Here is a 17,732-nt window from a genome sequence, read left to right on the forward strand (position 1 = left end):
CCGCCGCCCGTGTCCTCCTTTAAACTTCGCTCTCCCACAGAATGCTGCGATGCTTCTGATGTAATTGTCGGCTGTTCTGCTCATATGTCGACACTGGCATCACCGTTACGCAGGCTTCATCCTCCCCTCCGACAGGCCGCTCCATCCTCCCGCTCTGATGCAAGGTGCGCCGCCCCTTGCCGCCGGATTTCCCTTCTCCCGGTAGGCCAATTAAAAGCCGATGTTGGGACTGATGGAGCTGCTACATAATGGAGGACTGAAGCGACCTGTGGTGGCGTTGAGCCACTTGGCGTCCGTCGGGCAGGTTGACATTCATGCGTAGAGTAAAACCTCCAACGTTTATCTGCTGCAACCTGAGGCTGCTCATTGTGCGTCAGGATGTGTGTCCATATCCAGAGCTGTGTACTGCAGTTAGAACGCAAAGTACCTTTTTATAAATAGACGCACTTTCAAAGCTTTGTTTAGCGCCGAAGTCACAGACAGTCCAGGCCATCAACGTGGTATTTTATAGGCTCATGCAGTTTTTGGCATTCGATTTCTTTGGCCTCATTAGATTCTTCTGTGCTCGGGACAAACAGTTGAGCATGAAGATGATGGATAAGTCCCTCGGGAGTTGATGGAAACCAAAAGAGATGAATAATAATGTTGCTTCATGACTGCTGGGCAAGTCAATGAGGTTATGTTCTGCTAAACAACATGATGATTTACCAATTCAGTTTTTTTCTAACTTGTTTGCACTGCCCTCAAATGGTCAAATAGGTTATGGCAGTTGAAGGACAAATTAAATGTGATCCAGTCACAGACCGATCCTTCAGTGCACACATGACACGTTAAGATGAGTGAACTAGTGGCCTCACAGACGCGTCATTCTGAAGGCTTGTTCAAGTATTCAAGACCTGCATGTAATAGGGTGTTGTTTTTAATTTAGTGCAACAGAACGCATGATGCAACCTCCAAACGGAGAGAGATACATTTCCACTTTACTAAGTCCTACAATGAAATTACTTTCTGTGCAAACTTGCTATACTAGACTTTTATTTTACTAATATCATTCACTTAAACGGATTAACTATACTATACGTTTTTGGACATACTATAACTTTTTTTACTATGACGTTTTTTCTCATTTTTTCTTTGACTTGATCAACATATGATACTATATAATGACTTTTTAAAAAGTTCAGCTTATCCTACAATGTCTTTGGCTCTGTACTAAATGATTCTAGATTCATTACCTTTGCAAAAGAATGTGTGTATGTTTAAAATCTATTTGGTCTCTACCTTTTACCGATTTTGTGTAAAATATAGTTTTTCAATGAATATGTCGCTTGGCTTTCGCAGTAATGTTCCCTGAACATTCGCGCCCACCCAGCTCATTGGACGTGAATCAGAGGGACGCGCAGCGCTAAAGAGCTGGAAGGGAAACCGCAAGAAACAGTGAGTCCGGTGCTGGAATTCTTGTTTTCCACAAGATTATCTGAGTGGTGTTTCACTGCAAAATATTGCCCAGATATTTATTTCTCGAGACTCCTACATGAAATAAAATCCTCCCGTGTGTTTTCTTATCCAATGTGTGGGCGATAAGAACACGGCACAGTAAATGAATGGGTCTTAAATTAGAAGGCAGTGAAGCTCAAGGGTTGCACTGAAGGAAAGAAGATGTCCTTTCATATTGATGGATTAACATATTTTGAGAAGTGGATCCGATTTATGCAAAAGAGCTTACGGAACCTTTGTAGTAATGGCGTGATTCTTCTACCCCCGCTGACAGTCACGACGCCCCAGTGCTGCACAATACATTCAAACCGTGTTAATGTTATGTATTGTCATTATCTTCCAGGTAAAAATTGATGCGCAGGATCATTTTAAAATTATTTTATAACGGTGGACATTCTGGTGTCTGCCATCAGCATTGAGGCTTAGTGATGGCTTCTAAAAATGTTACACTCATGTCAAAATGAGCAATGCTTTCCTTTCTCTAGCTGCTGTTTGAGGATTGATTTATTACATTTAAAAGGAGCACTGTGTGATTTACATTGATATCTGGTGGGAAACCGGCAGATTGCATCAAACCATCAAACCCGACACTGGTCTCCATGCGTCGTACTGGCCGGTCCCAAGGCCACAATGTGTAGAGATGTTATGGGCAGTCGAGAAAGAAAGGCCTCCCTGTATGACAGCACTGGCTAAAAGCAACAAGATTCGGTTGTTTTTTTTTGTCATGTTTTATTGGAAGGTATACTTGTAGCCTTGTTTAGCTTTTATAGTTCGCCCCTTTTTCTGGGCTCAACAAGCGAGCGAGAAAGGGAGAGAAGGAGGGGGAGGAAGATTAACTACCAGCTCCCAAATAAAGATTATTGTACATGGCTAATAATACAAAACTTCAATGCGTGCCGGGTGAAACGGAGCAATGCGTAAACAAACACGTAAGATTGATGGGCTGCTGTGACAGGAAGATGGCGTCCAATGAAGACCGTCACAGGAGAGACTGGTGGTCGAGCCAGCAAGGGATTGCATGGAGAGAGGGAGAACAAAACACTAACCACAACATGATTATGTGATTTAACAGCAGTTTTAAGACAGTTAAAAGCGAACAAATTCACAACAAGGGTACTGACCTATTGTTTAAAATACAATTTGCTTTAATGCTCCAATTTCTATTTAGATGTAGATCAAAAAGAGTTAACGGATAAAAGTGGCAGGTCACTCAAACAGCAAAACATTCCAGCAAAGAAACGGCCAATTCAGCGCACCTGCAAAATAAAAATGCATGTGAGGGCTGGAACTCAATGACTCCATTGCAGAGCCACAGGAAGCCCCTGATACCTGCGGGTACTTCGTATCCTATTGGCTGCTGCGTGGAGTGGGGCGGGATCTGGGAGACAAGCTGCTGCATTTCTTACACTAAAACTAAATATTCTAAGTGCCATCTGAAGGAGTGTCTGAAAGTTTGGTAAGACTTAAAATGATTAGTTACATTATGAAGCTAACTGATAAAAAAAACACCACTTTCAATGAACGTCTTGGTCGGTTTCTCTTCGTCCAGACAAACACGTAAAAGAATAAAAGACCCACTGTGCTTCAAGTGTTGTGTTTATAGTTGGCCACGACACTGTTGTCTGGCTACAGTGGATCTCTGGAGATTCAACTCGACAGCAGTGTTTTTCACCCGAGAGCAGATCCACACAGACGCACATACAGCACACGTATAGCTCGCACAGAATCCCGCAGCCAGTGGGACTAGAGCACCACTGGATATCTTCTCGTTCCATCATCGATCTCATCAGGTTAGGAGCCGCACCACCACGACAAGCTTTTTTTGTGGTCTTCATGCTTTCGGATGTCTTTCCCTTAGGCCAAGCGGCGAGGCGAGAAGATGAAGGTCAAGGCTCTGTCAGTGACGGAGTGCACCTGGACGTCGGAGGAGTGCCGCCCAGTCGCTGAGCTGCACGGAGACCCCCCGAAGGACAGCTTCTGTCTACCGAACATATTCAGGTCCAAAAAAGTGAAGCCGCTGGCGAGCAGTCGGACCGGCCCCACCTACCAGGTGTACCACACGGCCAGAGAGCTGCTGCTGGAAGCTCTGGACCGAGGAGCCGTCCGGCAGCTGGTCCGGAGGAGAGGGCCGAGCCGTCCGTCCCACCACAGCAGCAGCAGCAGCAGCAGGGAGCAGAGCGCGGACCTCTCCGAGGGGGAGTACGCCGAGGCGCTGACCTGGTTCTCTATAGTGCTCCAGGGCGGCCTGTCCGTGGGGGGGGGCCGTGGCTGCGGCTCCGAGCTGACCCTGAAACTGGACGGGTGGCAGGGGGTCCTGAAGAGAAACAGCTTCCAGAACGACCTCCTGTCCCTGACCAGACTGGAGGACGGAGACAAGCTGGACGCCCTCTCTGCGTTCTGCAGCCACTTGACCGGGCGCTACCGGGCCTTGTACACGCCCGGTCACGACCTGGTGGTGAAGAAGTACAGGCTCTCCTACCAGCAGGATCCCTGCGCTCTGCACCTCGCCCTCCTCTGCGACACGAGCTCCGGGTTCATCTGTAACATGTATCTGTATTGCCCGCAGCGACTCCAGAGGCAGACGAGGACAACCGTAGTGGAGCAGGTGGTGGGATACCTGCTGAGACCGTTCTGCGGCCACAGGCACCGGGTTCAGCTGGACGCCTCTGCGTCGGGGCTCACAGGCGTCTTCTCTGGCTTAGGGGCGGATATTCATTTCGCCCCAACTGCTGAAAGAACACCTTCGTCCCCACCAGGCGTGGACCATCTGCTCCCATGCCCAGCGGAGGACTCGCCGTCTCCAGGAGAGGCCCACCTGCAGGGCTGGACCGGACCTGCTCTGTTTCCCTCTTCAGACCCGAAGGGGTCAGCGGCGGACGTGTTTCTGCCAGGCCTCTGGGTGACGCTACACGTCATCTGCATCAACACGTTCACGCTGCACTCTCTGCAGAGGGGGGGCTCAGCCAACCAGGTCCAGTTGACCGAGTTCACCAGAACTCTGGCCTGCAGGCTGGCCGAGGACAGCAGCGTCACAGTGCCCGTCCTGCCGCAACTAAACAGCCGCTCGTGCCAAGAGACGGGTTTCGCAAATCATTCCAAGCAAAGGTTTGTTCTCTCTATTCTGTTAGTGTTTCTATTCAAGCTGTTGGTGGCCGGCACAGTATTAGATAGTGATAACTTCTATTTTTGAAAGAGTTTGATGTCAAAAAATATATTTGCATCAAAGCCAACTGTGGATTCAATTCAATTGAGTTCAGCTGAAACCATTTTGGAGTGACTCAATGTGGCATTAACAGACGCAAAAATAGATTTTCCTAGGACAAAAGCACGATTTGGGTCTGTTACTTAAGTCACAGTTGATGTAATTATCTTGCACAGTTGTGTGTAAGATGTAGTGATAATTATCATCATTGTTACAGAAGGTCTGTGACTCTGTGACTTTTATAATTTATATGCTGGTTATTGTTTTTGTCTTTCAAAAAACTTTTTAAATTATGATTCAATTCCATCCAAAATGAAAATATACTCAATTCACAGCTATTGCTGCTCCATTTAATTGCGATGCAATGTGCAACATTAAGAACAAGGGTTCACTTTCTGATCCCTGGTCTTGCAGAACCAGCACCATCAGTCCCGGTCAGGCGGTGGAAACGGAGCAGCCGGGCTGCAGCTCTGCAGCGCTCGGCTGGGGCAGAGCAGGAGTGTGCGGGTTGGACAACTCGGGCAACTCGTGCTACTTAAACGCCGTGTTACAGTGCTTGTGTTCCACTGTGCCCCTCGTGGAGCACCTCCTTCATCGGGACACTCGCAAGGAGCTGGGAAGGTAACCCCCCCCGCCCCGCCCCCCCCCCCCCCCCACACACACCTTTTCTGGCCCTTGTTAACTGAAGTGCTTCCCCAGCTGCTTAACCTCTTTGTCGGAGCAGGTCCCAGTGCCAAGTGGCCCAGATGTTTGTCCGCCTGCTGGAGGAGATGTGGCTGGGAAGCGGCACCAGCTGTGCCCCCGTGGAGGCTCGGTCCGTCATGTGCTCCGTGCTCCCCCAGTTCGACAACTACTCCCAGCAAGACGCACAGGAACTGATGCTCTTTCTGCTCAACGCACTCAACGACGAGCTGAAAAAGGTGCGGCAGCACGAAACGCGACGCGCATCCGCCTCTCGCTGGCACAGAGTGAGTGGACCCGTCTGCGTGTGTGTGTCTGTCCACAAGGTCGCCAGGCGCCAGGTGCTCTCCTCGGCGCGGCGGACGAGACGAGGCCGAGACCGGAGCTGTGGGGCCGCGGCGACGGAGTCCACCACCATGGTGTCACGTTTGTTCGAGGGCCAGCTGGGCTACACGACCCTGTGCACGCACTGCGAGCACCAGACGCGCAGCACGCAGAGCTTCACCGTGCTGTCACTGCCGATCCCCAAAGACACCATCAAGTGCTCCATCCAGGTACGCCAACGCCGCTCCGCACCTCTGCACTGTGCGCACGTCACCTTTCTGGGGGGGATTTATTGCCGTGTGCTTCCTCACTGGGTTGTGCAGGACTGCCTGTCGCTGTTCTTCGGGCAGACCGTCCTGACCGCGGCAGAGCAGGTGCTGTGTTCGGCGTGCGGCCTGAAGAGAGAAACAGCGGTCCACACTTCTCTGGACAAACCGCCGGAAATCCTCATGCTGCACCTGAAACGGTGGGTCGACACCGAAGCAGTTTGTTAAAAGGAAACACGTCATGAGAAGCCGGTTGATAACATTCATCTTCAGTTGTTGGGAGCAAACGCGTGAGAATTGAAACATAAATAATCACTGATAAAAATGACCTTAAAGGTCTGAAGGATCTTCGTAAGCAAATGTTTAAGGACTTTTCGTCCAAGTTCAGTTTCGACTTTTATTCGTGAGCTTTGATGACACTTTCTCATGTAATTTTCATTCAGTGAATAAGTGAAGTGCATTTAATTAAACTATCTTTTAATACCCTGGAAGTTCATTTGGCACAACATGATCTTCTTAAATCAATGTGATCTTCTTCTCTCCTGCAGGTTTAGTTGTAAGGGGAGGAACCAGGTGAAACTGAGGACTAATGTGTTCTTCTCCTCCAGACTCAATCTCTCCCCGTTTCTATCCAGCTCAGTGCAGAGCACCGTTTATTCTTCATACCGCCTGTACGCTGTCGTGGTAAGTAAACATACATGTGATATACATTGTGCTACAATAAGAAGTGATTCTTTAAGTACCGAAGCTCAATTTAACATAATATAACTTTAAAGACTTTATGTAATATGCACAAATCTGCCGTTTGGCTTGAAGGTTACTGCATTCCTTTAGAACAGGACGTTATGGAGTTCATTCCCTTAGTTTCATCTATCTTTTAAGATGGTTTGTCACAGGACGGCAACGGTTTGCAGAGTGATGAGGATGGTGGTGTTTAGATTCATTTGATGAAAGAAAAATTCCAACTGCGTGAAGCACTTGCTAAAATGATGAAGTAATCAGCATATTTGTGTGAAATGATCCTTTATGGGCCAATGACTTTCTCCACAATTTCTCTTTAAAACCAAAAACTATTGTTATTCGTCCTTTTCTAGAACCACACAGGCCATCTGAACATGGGCCACTACACAGCTCTGTGTCACAACGCCTGCACTAGATGCTGGCACTGTTTTGATGACTCGGCGGTCAGAGAGGTACGGGACAGCCTCGTCCAATCCCCCAATGCCTACGTGCTGCTCTACAGCCGCACGCCGTTCCAAAAGCCAAAGATCCACGGACTCTGAGCTCTGCAGCCACAGACGGATCCATCAGGGGACTCGGGTTCAACGTCTTTGATCTGGTTTTATCAAAGGTTTTTGGTTTTGTCGTTGCAATGTTCATAGACGGTATTGTTTTACAGCCTTTACAGAAGAAAGTCACTCAGGCACAGTCATTTGAAGCAGTTTTAATAAATATTCACGAGTTGTTTGAGGTTATATAATTGTTATATCTGAAGTTGTTTTAGAGCATAAAGAAATAAAATCAACACGCACAAGTAAAAAGAAAACAGGATATGATCTCATGCTTGGCTATAAAACTTCTACTTCTCCGGCAGTCAAACCGGTCGCCTCAGATCTCAGGTCCATTCAGAAGTCAGACAGCAAATGCAGCCGCTAACGCCTTTGTGGAAGTGATTAAGGTCAAGTCTTCATATTCTACCAGGTGAGAACTGAAGAAAGAAATCAGATGAATCTAAATGACAGCAGCCCGGAAACTTTCAGAACCTGTCAGCTAAGAAGGGTGTTATCACAGTAATTTGTCCTCTAAATGTTTGTTTTTGAATATAATAATGTAAAAAGTTACGTATGTTTAACAAAGAACACATTCTACAACAGTTTATAGAAGCAGAGGTTTTTCCCACACTGCCTGAACTAAGCGAAAAACCGACTCGGCATCGGTGTTTTAAAGCGAGTATTAATGTCTGCTGCCAAATAAGTGTTCCGCATAGACGACATAAACTGATTGCATAATGTGTAAGTGCAACAATATGGCTAATATGAACACGCAACAAAGTCCCTCCTCTCTTAAGGAATAATGCAGAAGGCTCCTCTCCCCTTTCAGATCAAGTTAAACATCAAAAGGCTATAGAGTTAAACCCCTAAAACAGTTTGTCATTAAGAATACGTGATGCTGTGGCGGATGCTACTATGAAGAAAAAGAAACGACCTAATTTGGTCACTCAACAGATTAACACCTCACCCTCCAGTATTTACATTTTTGAATGTGCAACATCAGCATTGGTAAGTATGAAAATGGCGTCTAACTGTTAACCCCGGCGCAGACACAGCGGATCAGTTCTGCGACACAGCCGTCCACGTCCAGTGCAACAGCACCAGCCGCCTGTCAGCCCTACAACTACACCGTCGAGAATCGGAGTAACTGGCGCATCTGTTTAGTCACTAGATGATCAGTAATATGAGCAGGCGGCATGTTTTAAACAGGTATAAGGTCCTCTAGTAGCTGAAGCATTGTGCGTCCGCACATCTCGCCGATGTGACGCGCCCTCGTACGCGACTGGTCGACCTGCAACTACCTGCAGCGGGTCCTCAGCTGTGATTTTACGGAGAGAAAAAGGGAATCAACCTCGAGGCTTGTGTCACTGCTCTGGTGTGTCATTCTCTCTTGGTGTCCGACGGCTCCGTCACAGCGCCGAGTAAAACAGGATGTAGGCAGCGGAGGACTTGACGGTGGGGGTGGAGATCTCGGTCACCTCGTGGTCATCGAACTTGTACCAGCGCTGTTTGAGGGCATTCTTACAGAAGGCGGTGTAGTGGCCCCCGTCTAGACCCCCGTAGTGGTTCTGGGAGGGGAAGAGAGGAGCGTTAAGCTCGTCTGAACAGAACATCATTACAAGGATTTCATCCTTTCTCTGTGAAAATCCTCTTGACACCCTGATATTAACCGATAAATGAAATGCTGACAAATTGTGTCAAAGCCACACACACAATGTATTCATTTATCATTTTCATTTTTTTTGGATACATCCATATAAATAAAACAAATACATTTTTTAAAATTTCTTTCTAGAATTATACTTCAGAACCAATTTAGTTTTTACTTACAGACACTCCATAGAGGCAGTATTTCTTCAGGGTCTGCTTTGGTCCAATGACGTACTGGCCCAGGTCCAGGGTGTCTAGAGGGAAGTCCACGTGGGTCTGCAGCTTCTGCTTCCATCTGCCCTCGTAGGAAAACCTGCAGAAATGACGCTCATTAAAAAAAGTGTCAGCACGCAGTAAGAAAAATGCTAAACTGATTTTCTAAACATTGAAAGTGTGTATTTAGCTGCAGCGAGTAAAAAAGCTAGAAGTCGTCTGCTCATCAGTAGGCAGAGACAACATTTCTCTTCCTCCAACACGAGTACAGACCGTTTTAAGTGCACCAGGACAATGGGTGGAACCTTCCAGATCTCCAGTTTCTTGGTGGAATCTCTGTGGGCTTTGCAGTGTCTGCAGAACACCTTGTTGTTGTCGGTCAGCTTCTCTTCTTTGGAGAACAGCCTCAGACAATCCTGCCAAGAAACAGAACAAATCAGTCAACTACAGCGTAGCTACTTTTTAGGATTCATACCCAGGAACATTATGTGTTTTTCAAGAAAAACTCAGTACAGCCTTAAACCAGTTAACGAAATTTGTTTTACTTGGAGTGGCTACCTGCCTCAATTAAAAGGACACGCTTAGACTTTATTATAAACTGGTGAAAAACTGGCTTTGATGCCCACGTTTCATGTCTGACCGACCTGCAGGGAACACTTGCTGGTGGAGGCCAGCGGCAGCGACAGGTACATAAAGGTCTCAAATGTCCGAGACTTGCGGTGGCAGGTCAGACACTGCACGGTGGATTTGAACTGCCCCTGGAACAGGGCAACGATGATGGACTCGTTCAGCAGCTTGTGTTTGCTCCAGGCCAGGTCGGCTGCTGTCTGATCATCCAGGTGGTCGTTTTCCTCCTCCTTGTACCGCTTCCTGTTATCCGCCTGACACCACAGAGGGAGAAATGTTGGTACACAAGAACGGACGCTGCTTTAGGACTCATGGCAGATGCATAAACATACTTGTGATGATTACAATATTGCAGTTAGCATTAAGAACCGCAGACTAAATCTCAAAATGATAAAAACTTCATATTCAACATCTATCTGATCTTTTTCATCTTAGCTTGCATTTCAGCCCAAATAGAAATTATGACATGTATGAAGATATGACAGGCAGGTAAACCCTTTCTAATAAATATCATTAGTTAGATTGACTGATCCATCATCTAGTTTGGAGAGAAACAGTGGACAAAGACGGGGCTGAGCGGTCTGAACGTCACACTAAGTTGATGAAATCCAATGAAACGCAGTGTGTTTTTGTTAAGTCGGCCTTCACAACCTGAATGACAACAAAATTGTGAATAGTGAATATCTCAATATTAAACTGCGGTGAATGCGTTACTTGAATTCAACCCCAGGTGGAGACAGTTGTCAAAGTATCTCAAAGCTGCCCGTTTTTCTAAGAACCACCTCAAACAGCATGGGAAAAGGTATCTCTAATCTGCTCTCAAAATTAAACAAAAAGAAAATAAACGAAAAGAAGGAAAATGACAAAATACTACAATTTAATTGTTAGCAGGCAGCAACATACAAGGATTGTAAAGACAAGCCATACAAAGCCACGGTTAAAAGGAATATATTAATTATTCACTCTATATTTGATTCATGCGACGATGCCACACTGATGCGTGTGTGCTACCTTGTTGAGGTCCTCGTGGAGCCCATCCATAAGGAACAGCAGCAGCTCCTGGGAGTCTTGCTGGTCACAACCAGCAAACTGGTCGTTGATCTTGCCTATGGTGATCTTAAAGTCCCGCGGACTGATGCACTTGTACAGGCCAGCCCACAGGGCCTTCATGATCACCCCAAACTCCTCCGCCACCTCCCCTTTATGGCCCAGGATGTTGTGTCTGGCAGAGGAACAGAGCAAAGGTACAGATGTCAAACGTCTGCTTTTGCAGGAATCTTTATGGTGAGTCATTTCATATCCCGACACTGACCTGTTGATGTCCTCCAGGTAGTAATTGTTGTTGAAGTACTCAGCCATGCCCGGAGTGTTGCATAGACTCTGCAGGATGGAGTTCATGTAGCAGGTGTTGCCCAAGTTACGAAGGCCAGTCAGTGATGCACCAAGACCTCCAAATGAAGGATTCAGGTTGCGAATTTTAGCAGCTGATGGCCGCACAATCTCCACTTTAGAGTAGACTTTATTAGGCGGTCTGAAAGGCAAAGGGGCACAATGAGAACATACCAGACTAAAGGAAATGCATTTCACAGTGAGTCCAACAGGACACACTGAACTTTGATTATGAGAACAGATCCTAGATGCAGGACATTGTCCATGTATCACGGTTGCGGGGACTGAAGTTAAACATCCGTGTGCCTCACTTAGTCTCCCTGTTGATGGTGGGTATGACAGCGGCAGTGGTCGGCGTGGCAGCCTTCATCTGGGCCTCTTCTCTCAAGTCCTGGCTGATATCAGGGGAGGAGTAGGATCGTTTCAGCTTAGACTGTTCCCGCTCTTGTTCTTGGCTGGTGTCCGGCTCAGCCGGTCGCGTCGGTCTTTGTTTGACTGTGGGTGGCGTGGAGGGCGGCGTCTGGGGAACAGTGACCTCAGGAGGGTACAGGTGGACGCGGTTGGTTGGGGAATGGTAGTACCGGTAGGTCCCGGTCACCGTGTCAAGGAACTAACCCAAAATGGAGGGGTGGACATGAAAAGAAAGAAGAGTCTTTTAGGGAGAAGGCATGCAGAAATGAGTATTTCTCACTTCAAACATACACTTTAAAAACATTGTATTTAACTCATCTCAAACTACTCCAAATAGCTCTAAATATTACAGAGTTAAACATCTGGTACCTTCATCCAACCGACTGGAAGGCCTGGTACGCTCCTGCCCATCTCCTCGCTCCTTGCTCGGGTCAGAGGCTCCCTCTGTGGGATGGACACATAAACACATCATCATCATCACCGAACGAAAAAAAACATTTGAAACAAAACAAGTTTTCAAACATCGCCACCAGTAACTTGTGTGTACAGCAGTCCTCAGCAGACCCAATTGCCCATTTGTGTACAGCAGTCCTCAGCAGACCCAATTGCCCATTTGTTGTTTTCATCTACCGAATATAAAATTGTTCATGACGTCATGAACTAAGCTCAGACAGACAGCGAAACGACGGCGGCCCGTCTGATTGGAAAGAGGGGGACAGCACGAGCCAATGGGTGAGCCTCAGAGAGAGAAACTTAACTGCAATTGTCATTTTGAGCAACCAAACACTTAGTGTCCCAATGTCCAGTCTGAGTTACAAAAAAACATTTCAATTAAAAAAAAAAATCCTTTAAAGAAAACTCACCTTAATGTCATTAACAATGTGGTTGGGAGGAGGACAGTCCAGGGACATACTCTTGGAGGGAGTGTCTGAGTTCTGCTCCTTGCCCCTCCTCTCTTTCCCGTCCCACACCCTGTTCTCTTTATCTTCCTCTTCTTCGGCCTTCTGCCTTTCCAGTTTCTTTTTCTCCTGAGGTCCTGTCTCCTCATCTTCCTTCCTCCTCTTTTCACTTTGCTCCCTTTCCAGCCTTTCCTTCTCCCGTCGCTCTTCCTCTACGCGGCGCTCCTGCTTGCGTTTCTCCTGCTCCTGCTTCGCCTTCTCCATCACTGCCACCGCCTCGGAGTGTATCTGGCTTTGTTCTTCTTTAGACAGAGAAGCGTTTGGGATGAGCGATGGTTTCACCGAGCGGTCGGGGGCCAGCGGGCCGTTCGGCGAGGAGTCCTTTGCCGACCCGTTCTGGCAGGGTTTGGGATCGTTCGACACGAGGACAGAGGGTTTCTTGGTGCGGTCAAACTGGGACAAGAGAATAAGAGGATGAAACAAATCATGAGTGATGTTCAGCACACCGGAGTCCTGAGTGTGAGTGATCGGGGTGAATAAAGTACCTGGGGGAAGGCCTTGGACGTGGCAGGTGATTGAGTGGACGTGCCTGCTGCGGTGCCCTTCTGACTGAGATCTTGCCCAGGATGTATGGCGCCTGGCACGGTGGAGTCCACAGCATCTGGCAGCCTGTCGGTAACCGTGGAGGTGTACGATGTGGGGGATTCTGCTGGTTGAACTCCGTTCACCGGCGCAGGAGCTGAGGGTTCTTGTGGCTTGAGTATCACCTCAGGCTCTGGTTGAGGTGGAGCTGGTGGCTTTGGTTCCTCAAGGGATGGGTAGCTAAAGTTCACTGTTCATCAAGAAACACCAAGCACAGTGTGGAACACAAGGCTCAGAAACAGACTTTGCGGTGAACATGACCTCAGTCTTCACTATGACGAGAGACAAGTTCTAAACAAAATTATTTACCATTTCTTCTTACTAACCTAACTTGCTGTTATCGTTTCGTAAAAAATAAGCCGCGTTTATAAAACAACATGCTGTGCTGGTAATACTCACAATGAGGGATGGAGCTGATGACATTCTGTCTGGGGGGCCGGACTTTAGCGTTGGTTGTGTACATTGGGTAAAACAACAGCCAGTTCTCGTAGCCTCCCTCCAGCACCAGCGGCTCACTACGCAGGATGGTGATGTTGTCCCACTGGGCAAAAACAATGTTGTGCTTCACAGGAAAGTTCTTCCGGAGTCCCACATAAAGCATGTACAAAAGATTGCCACAACAACTGAAACGTACACACACTTCAGTTACCTTGTAGAGGGCATCTTTGAGGCTCTGCAAGGTGGTGCCAAGTGTGAGGTCAGTGACAGAACTGAACCAGTCCAGAAGGACTACGTAATCCATGAACGCCCGCCTCTTCCAATGCTCTTTTGACACTTCAGGCAGCTTCGCCTCAATCTGATTCACAATTATTCTAAAAGGGCAAGAAATTTGACTTTTGTTACCTCATTGTTTGACGGTTAAAGACAAAAGAAATAAGAGTTAATGAAATATGAACTTGACAACAAGATAATAGATCATATTATCCCTCTAAAACCAGATTACACATGTAATTTCCTCTCACCCTGGGCTGATGGCCTCCTCAGGCACGCTGAAACAGGTCTGCCCTGGGACCTGAATGTGAGACTCCTCAAAGTCCTTGTGGCTGCGGGCATCCATGACGATTATTGTGATCGTCTGGTCCTTCATCATGTGGAAAAGCCGCTCAGCTGAAATCCCGCCAGCTGGCACTGCAGCTACCAGATAAAGTCATGCAATCATCACACAAAACTATAGAATTTCGTAGTTCCTTGAATGATTTTACCCTCGGAACTTCATAGGGTCATCACAGTTCTTTGTGTTATTCTACTTACCTTTTGAAGGTGCATTCTTGAGTTCATTTTGTTGTCCTTTCACCTGAAATACACACACCAAAATTATGTTGTTAAAATGTTAATTTGTTTCTAATATAAAATAAGCCAATTATAAAACATGATTACTTACAATTACACTTATATAGGTCTTGTATAGTAGTGTTGCTGTTATAACGTGAACTTAGGTTAGAAAACTGTGAATTCAGGCAGTGTATGAGTGAGTTTGTTTGAAAACGCAGAAACCATCACTACCTTCTTGCTGTCCTTCTTGCTTACTGAGGACACTTTGGGAGAGCTTCGACCACCATCTTTCTCTGTTATTTGCTCCCTCCTTTTCTTCTCCTCTTGTCTCTCCATTTCCTCGAGTTTTTTTCTAACCTCAACTTCCTCATACCTGTTCAAATGTAAACATAAACACTAAGTTAGAAAGAACTCCCACCTTACTGCTTATGGGTTATTAACATTGCAACGATGTAAGACGAATCCAACCTGAGTTTAAGGCTTTTAGAGAGCCTCTCGGCTTCTTCAATGGCTTTCTTAAAGCTGTTTGGCCCAAGTATGGTCATGTAATACTCCTTTGATAAAAAGGAATAGAGAAGAATCATATAGCATTAAACAATTCTTAATACATTTCCACAGCAAGACGCTACAGAAAGAATACAGAAGAAATACACAATTTGATAACTATCGGGTATACCAGTTGTTGCTTGAAGTCTGGTCTTTCCTTGATAATTTCATAAACTGTTAAATACTTCATGTACAGCACATAAGCTTTCTCCTCATCTCTGTCCAGACGACACTCCTCTGCCGCCTTGAAGATTTTGCAGGAACTCTGAACATAGCTGCAACAGCAATAAAAAAAAACAATTAACAATTTCATTGCTATTATTGTAAAACCCTTAATTTGACCTGGGGGGCTTTTTTTGGTATGCTGACAGCATCTCTTCTCCTTCACCTAAGGACAGTCTGTGTGGTTTCACTGTATGACTTATTGGGTTTAGGGCAGTAAACAAACACACACGTGACGTCACCTTCTGGTGTTGGTCTTGTCCGGCTTGATCTCAGCCTTTCTGTTGAGTTCACTCAGAGACGAGGACAGGTAGAGCTCTTTGACCCCGGTGGACACGGCGGGCATCTCTGCGGCGGTGCTCGGTCAGCGCTGCAGACACGACGCGGACATCCCTGCGGGACACAAACGGGACACACATTAAACACACGCGGTCGTCGCAACACCCAACGAGCTCGTCTCTTCCCAAAAGTGTTTTTTTTTTTTCAATACGGAGAATAGAAAGCGTGGATTTAGTATCACAATTGCCGTTTCATTGCAATAATATGAGCGGGGTTGCAGTCGGGTAAACACACGGAGTGCTCACTTGTTGTTGTCGTTTATCTGTCATGAAGCATTTAAAAATGGCCACAATTAGTCAGGTCGGAAAGACGAGTTGTTGCCGATCCTTTACACCAGCTCTCCCATGTTATAGCTCTCACTGTTCGCATTAGCTGACTTCTTGTGGCGGCACGTGATGTGTCAACATTGACGACGACAACAACAACAACAATAACAACACCGGATGCCTGTTGGTCAGCCGACGGAAACCACTAATGCTGTTGTTTACGTAGATCCAACGTCAACCATTGCTTTTATATACACACAAGTTAGCTCGCTAGTTAAACGTAGTCCTAGCTTTGTTGCCCTCCGCGCTAAAGTCAGCTAACGTTAGCTAGCGGTGACGTCAGTTAGCGAGCTGCGCTCACAGCTCGCGCAGTTAGCTCAGCTAAAGTTGTCGGCTAAGAAAGAAGCTAACGTCGGCAACGCAGGCAGCCACAGCTACAACCACATTGGGCAGTAAAGAGACACACTCTGGTAATAATGACAATACAGACGTTCTGGCTGACGGTTGGATATAGATGACACTGGTCATTTTAAAAGTACCTCTTCGTTTGCTTACACTTTGGCTAACTTCTTTGACAGCTGATTTCTTGTTCCGCCTCCTCCTCGTCTCTTCTTCTTCTTCTTCTTCTTCTTCTTCTTCTTCTCGTTCTTCTTCTTCTCTGTCGTTCTGCGGCAGCTGGTGTCCTTAATGTTGCCGTGCTGCCACCTCCCGGAGCGAATCCTTCTGCTTCACTGTCCACTTTTTCTCGTCCTTCACCGCCGGCTCAGTACTTCCAACTATCACAATCTCCAGGATCCTTTTTATTCGTGTATAATAGCCGTGGTTTTGTCAGTGAACATGCCCTGTGTGTCAATGTCGTCACAGGAATTTTTCAGATTCCTTACATTGTTCTCAAAACCGGTCTGGTGTGTCTGTGTGTTGTGATCAGTGTGCTTTGTCCTTGTGTTAATCATATCGTATCTTACTTTGACCTAAAGTCTACAGTCAAGCTGAGCTCTACCGACTAATAACCGAATGTGTATACTTTTGTATTCTCTTGCTTCCTCTGAATCGGTTCCAAGCTCAGTTATGATTTCTTTCCCGTCTTCTACACACACACTTCCCTTTACCACATTACCAATCTAAAGTGCTATTGAGCAACTCCAGTCGCACTGCCTAAGCATGACCTTTGGTATTTGCAGAGTAGACCAAAACAAAGTTAAACATATTAACCAACACAAGTCAGAGCTGAGTTTTGTGTTGTTTGGTCAGTCTTATGTGGTCCACACAGTGGAGTACTATGAAGTGACGTATACTTTAGGGCCATCAATGCAAGGATACAAGCAAGTGTGAATGTTCATAAAAAAGACACTTCTGGTCCTGTTCGTGGAACATCGTAGCATAAAAAGAGTCATAAATGTTTCCTGGTCCATTGCATATACACCAACAGAGTTTTGGTATTTGTTTGCTTGAGTTTGTTTATTTGTTTTTTAAAGCAGAAATCAACCGGTTATTTTTTATTATATTGAACGATCACACACATCCGCAGGTCAGCTTTCCAGAAGGTTTACGACCTGTCTGATCTGCCGGCCACAGGCCAAAGGCCAAAGGCAACTCAGTAATAAGGGACGAGCAAATGTTTGCCCCGTAAATATCCACCCTCAGGTTTATACTGCTGGTCTTAATACAAAGTCTGAAACCTGAGGTGAGTCATAACACAGCAAAATTGCAGTCCCTGTAAAGAAATATTTTCAAACCCACGCTTAGTTTTTTCCCCTCTATTCACAGAAAGTCTCATTATTGGCCTGTGTAGTTTCTGCCCCTACTAATGTCAAACCAAACAAAGTGGCCAAATCCAATCTATATGAATTGTGTCTGACTTTGGGTTTGAAATGTCAAGTCCATGGTTTTTATTTCTATTTTAATAAAAACAGACAATATGGTCCATTAGGATGCACTTTGACTTTGATGTCATGACACCAATTACGCAATTATGGTTAAGCCTGCTTTCATCAGGGTCAGACTCCCAGACGGAG

At 46.3% G+C, this 17,732-nt stretch overlaps 2 protein-coding genes across 10 annotated transcripts; one reads left to right on the forward strand and one right to left on the reverse strand.

Annotated features, from left to right (window-relative positions):
• Window positions 1-51: 51 nt before the first annotated feature.
• On the forward strand, window positions 52-7,516 carry LOC120811202 (uncharacterized). Of its 8 annotated transcripts, none has more exons than XM_040166454.2 (8): window positions 52-1,437; window positions 3,356-4,602; window positions 5,114-5,320; window positions 5,424-5,619; window positions 5,707-5,934; window positions 6,028-6,170; window positions 6,519-6,654; window positions 7,065-7,516. In XM_040166454.2, exons 2-8 carry the CDS (start codon window positions 3,377-3,379, stop codon window positions 7,251-7,253), a joined length of 2,325 nt encoding a protein of 774 aa, XP_040022388.2. In that variant the 5' UTR covers window positions 52-1,437; window positions 3,356-3,376; the 3' UTR covers window positions 7,254-7,516. The 8 variants fall into 8 exon arrangements, with proteins under 8 accessions (XP_040022388.2, XP_077941048.1, XP_077941047.1 ...); XM_078084922.1 differs by having other exon boundaries at window positions 6,579-6,654; XM_078084921.1 differs by having other exon boundaries at window positions 5,424-5,934.
• usp8 (ubiquitin specific peptidase 8) lies at window positions 7,399-16,550 on the reverse strand. Of its 2 annotated transcripts, none has more exons than XM_040166410.2 (19): window positions 16,273-16,550; window positions 15,355-15,505; window positions 15,021-15,165; window positions 14,813-14,898; window positions 14,576-14,717; window positions 14,324-14,366; window positions 14,035-14,206; window positions 13,722-13,884; window positions 13,472-13,613; window positions 12,976-13,262; window positions 12,395-12,883; window positions 11,901-11,975; window positions 11,432-11,730; window positions 11,044-11,262; window positions 10,743-10,953; window positions 9,749-9,985; window positions 9,378-9,520; window positions 9,072-9,204; window positions 7,399-8,809 (listed from the first exon to the last, which is right to left on the reverse strand). In XM_040166410.2, the coding sequence occupies exons 2-19, from the start codon at window positions 15,456-15,458 to the stop codon at window positions 8,651-8,653; spliced, it is 3,249 nt and encodes a 1,082-aa protein (XP_040022344.1). In that variant the 5' UTR covers window positions 15,459-15,505; window positions 16,273-16,550; the 3' UTR covers window positions 7,399-8,650. The 2 variants fall into 2 exon arrangements, with proteins under 2 accessions (XP_040022344.1, XP_040022360.1); XM_040166426.2 differs by having other exon boundaries at window positions 16,257-16,547.
• Window positions 16,551-17,732: the final 1,182 nt, after the last annotated feature.

The sequence above is a fragment of the Gasterosteus aculeatus genome, chromosome 12, assembly GCF_964276395.1.
Source record: "Gasterosteus aculeatus chromosome 12, fGasAcu3.hap1.1, whole genome shotgun sequence".
NCBI lineage: Eukaryota > Metazoa > Chordata > Actinopteri > Perciformes > Gasterosteidae > Gasterosteus > Gasterosteus aculeatus.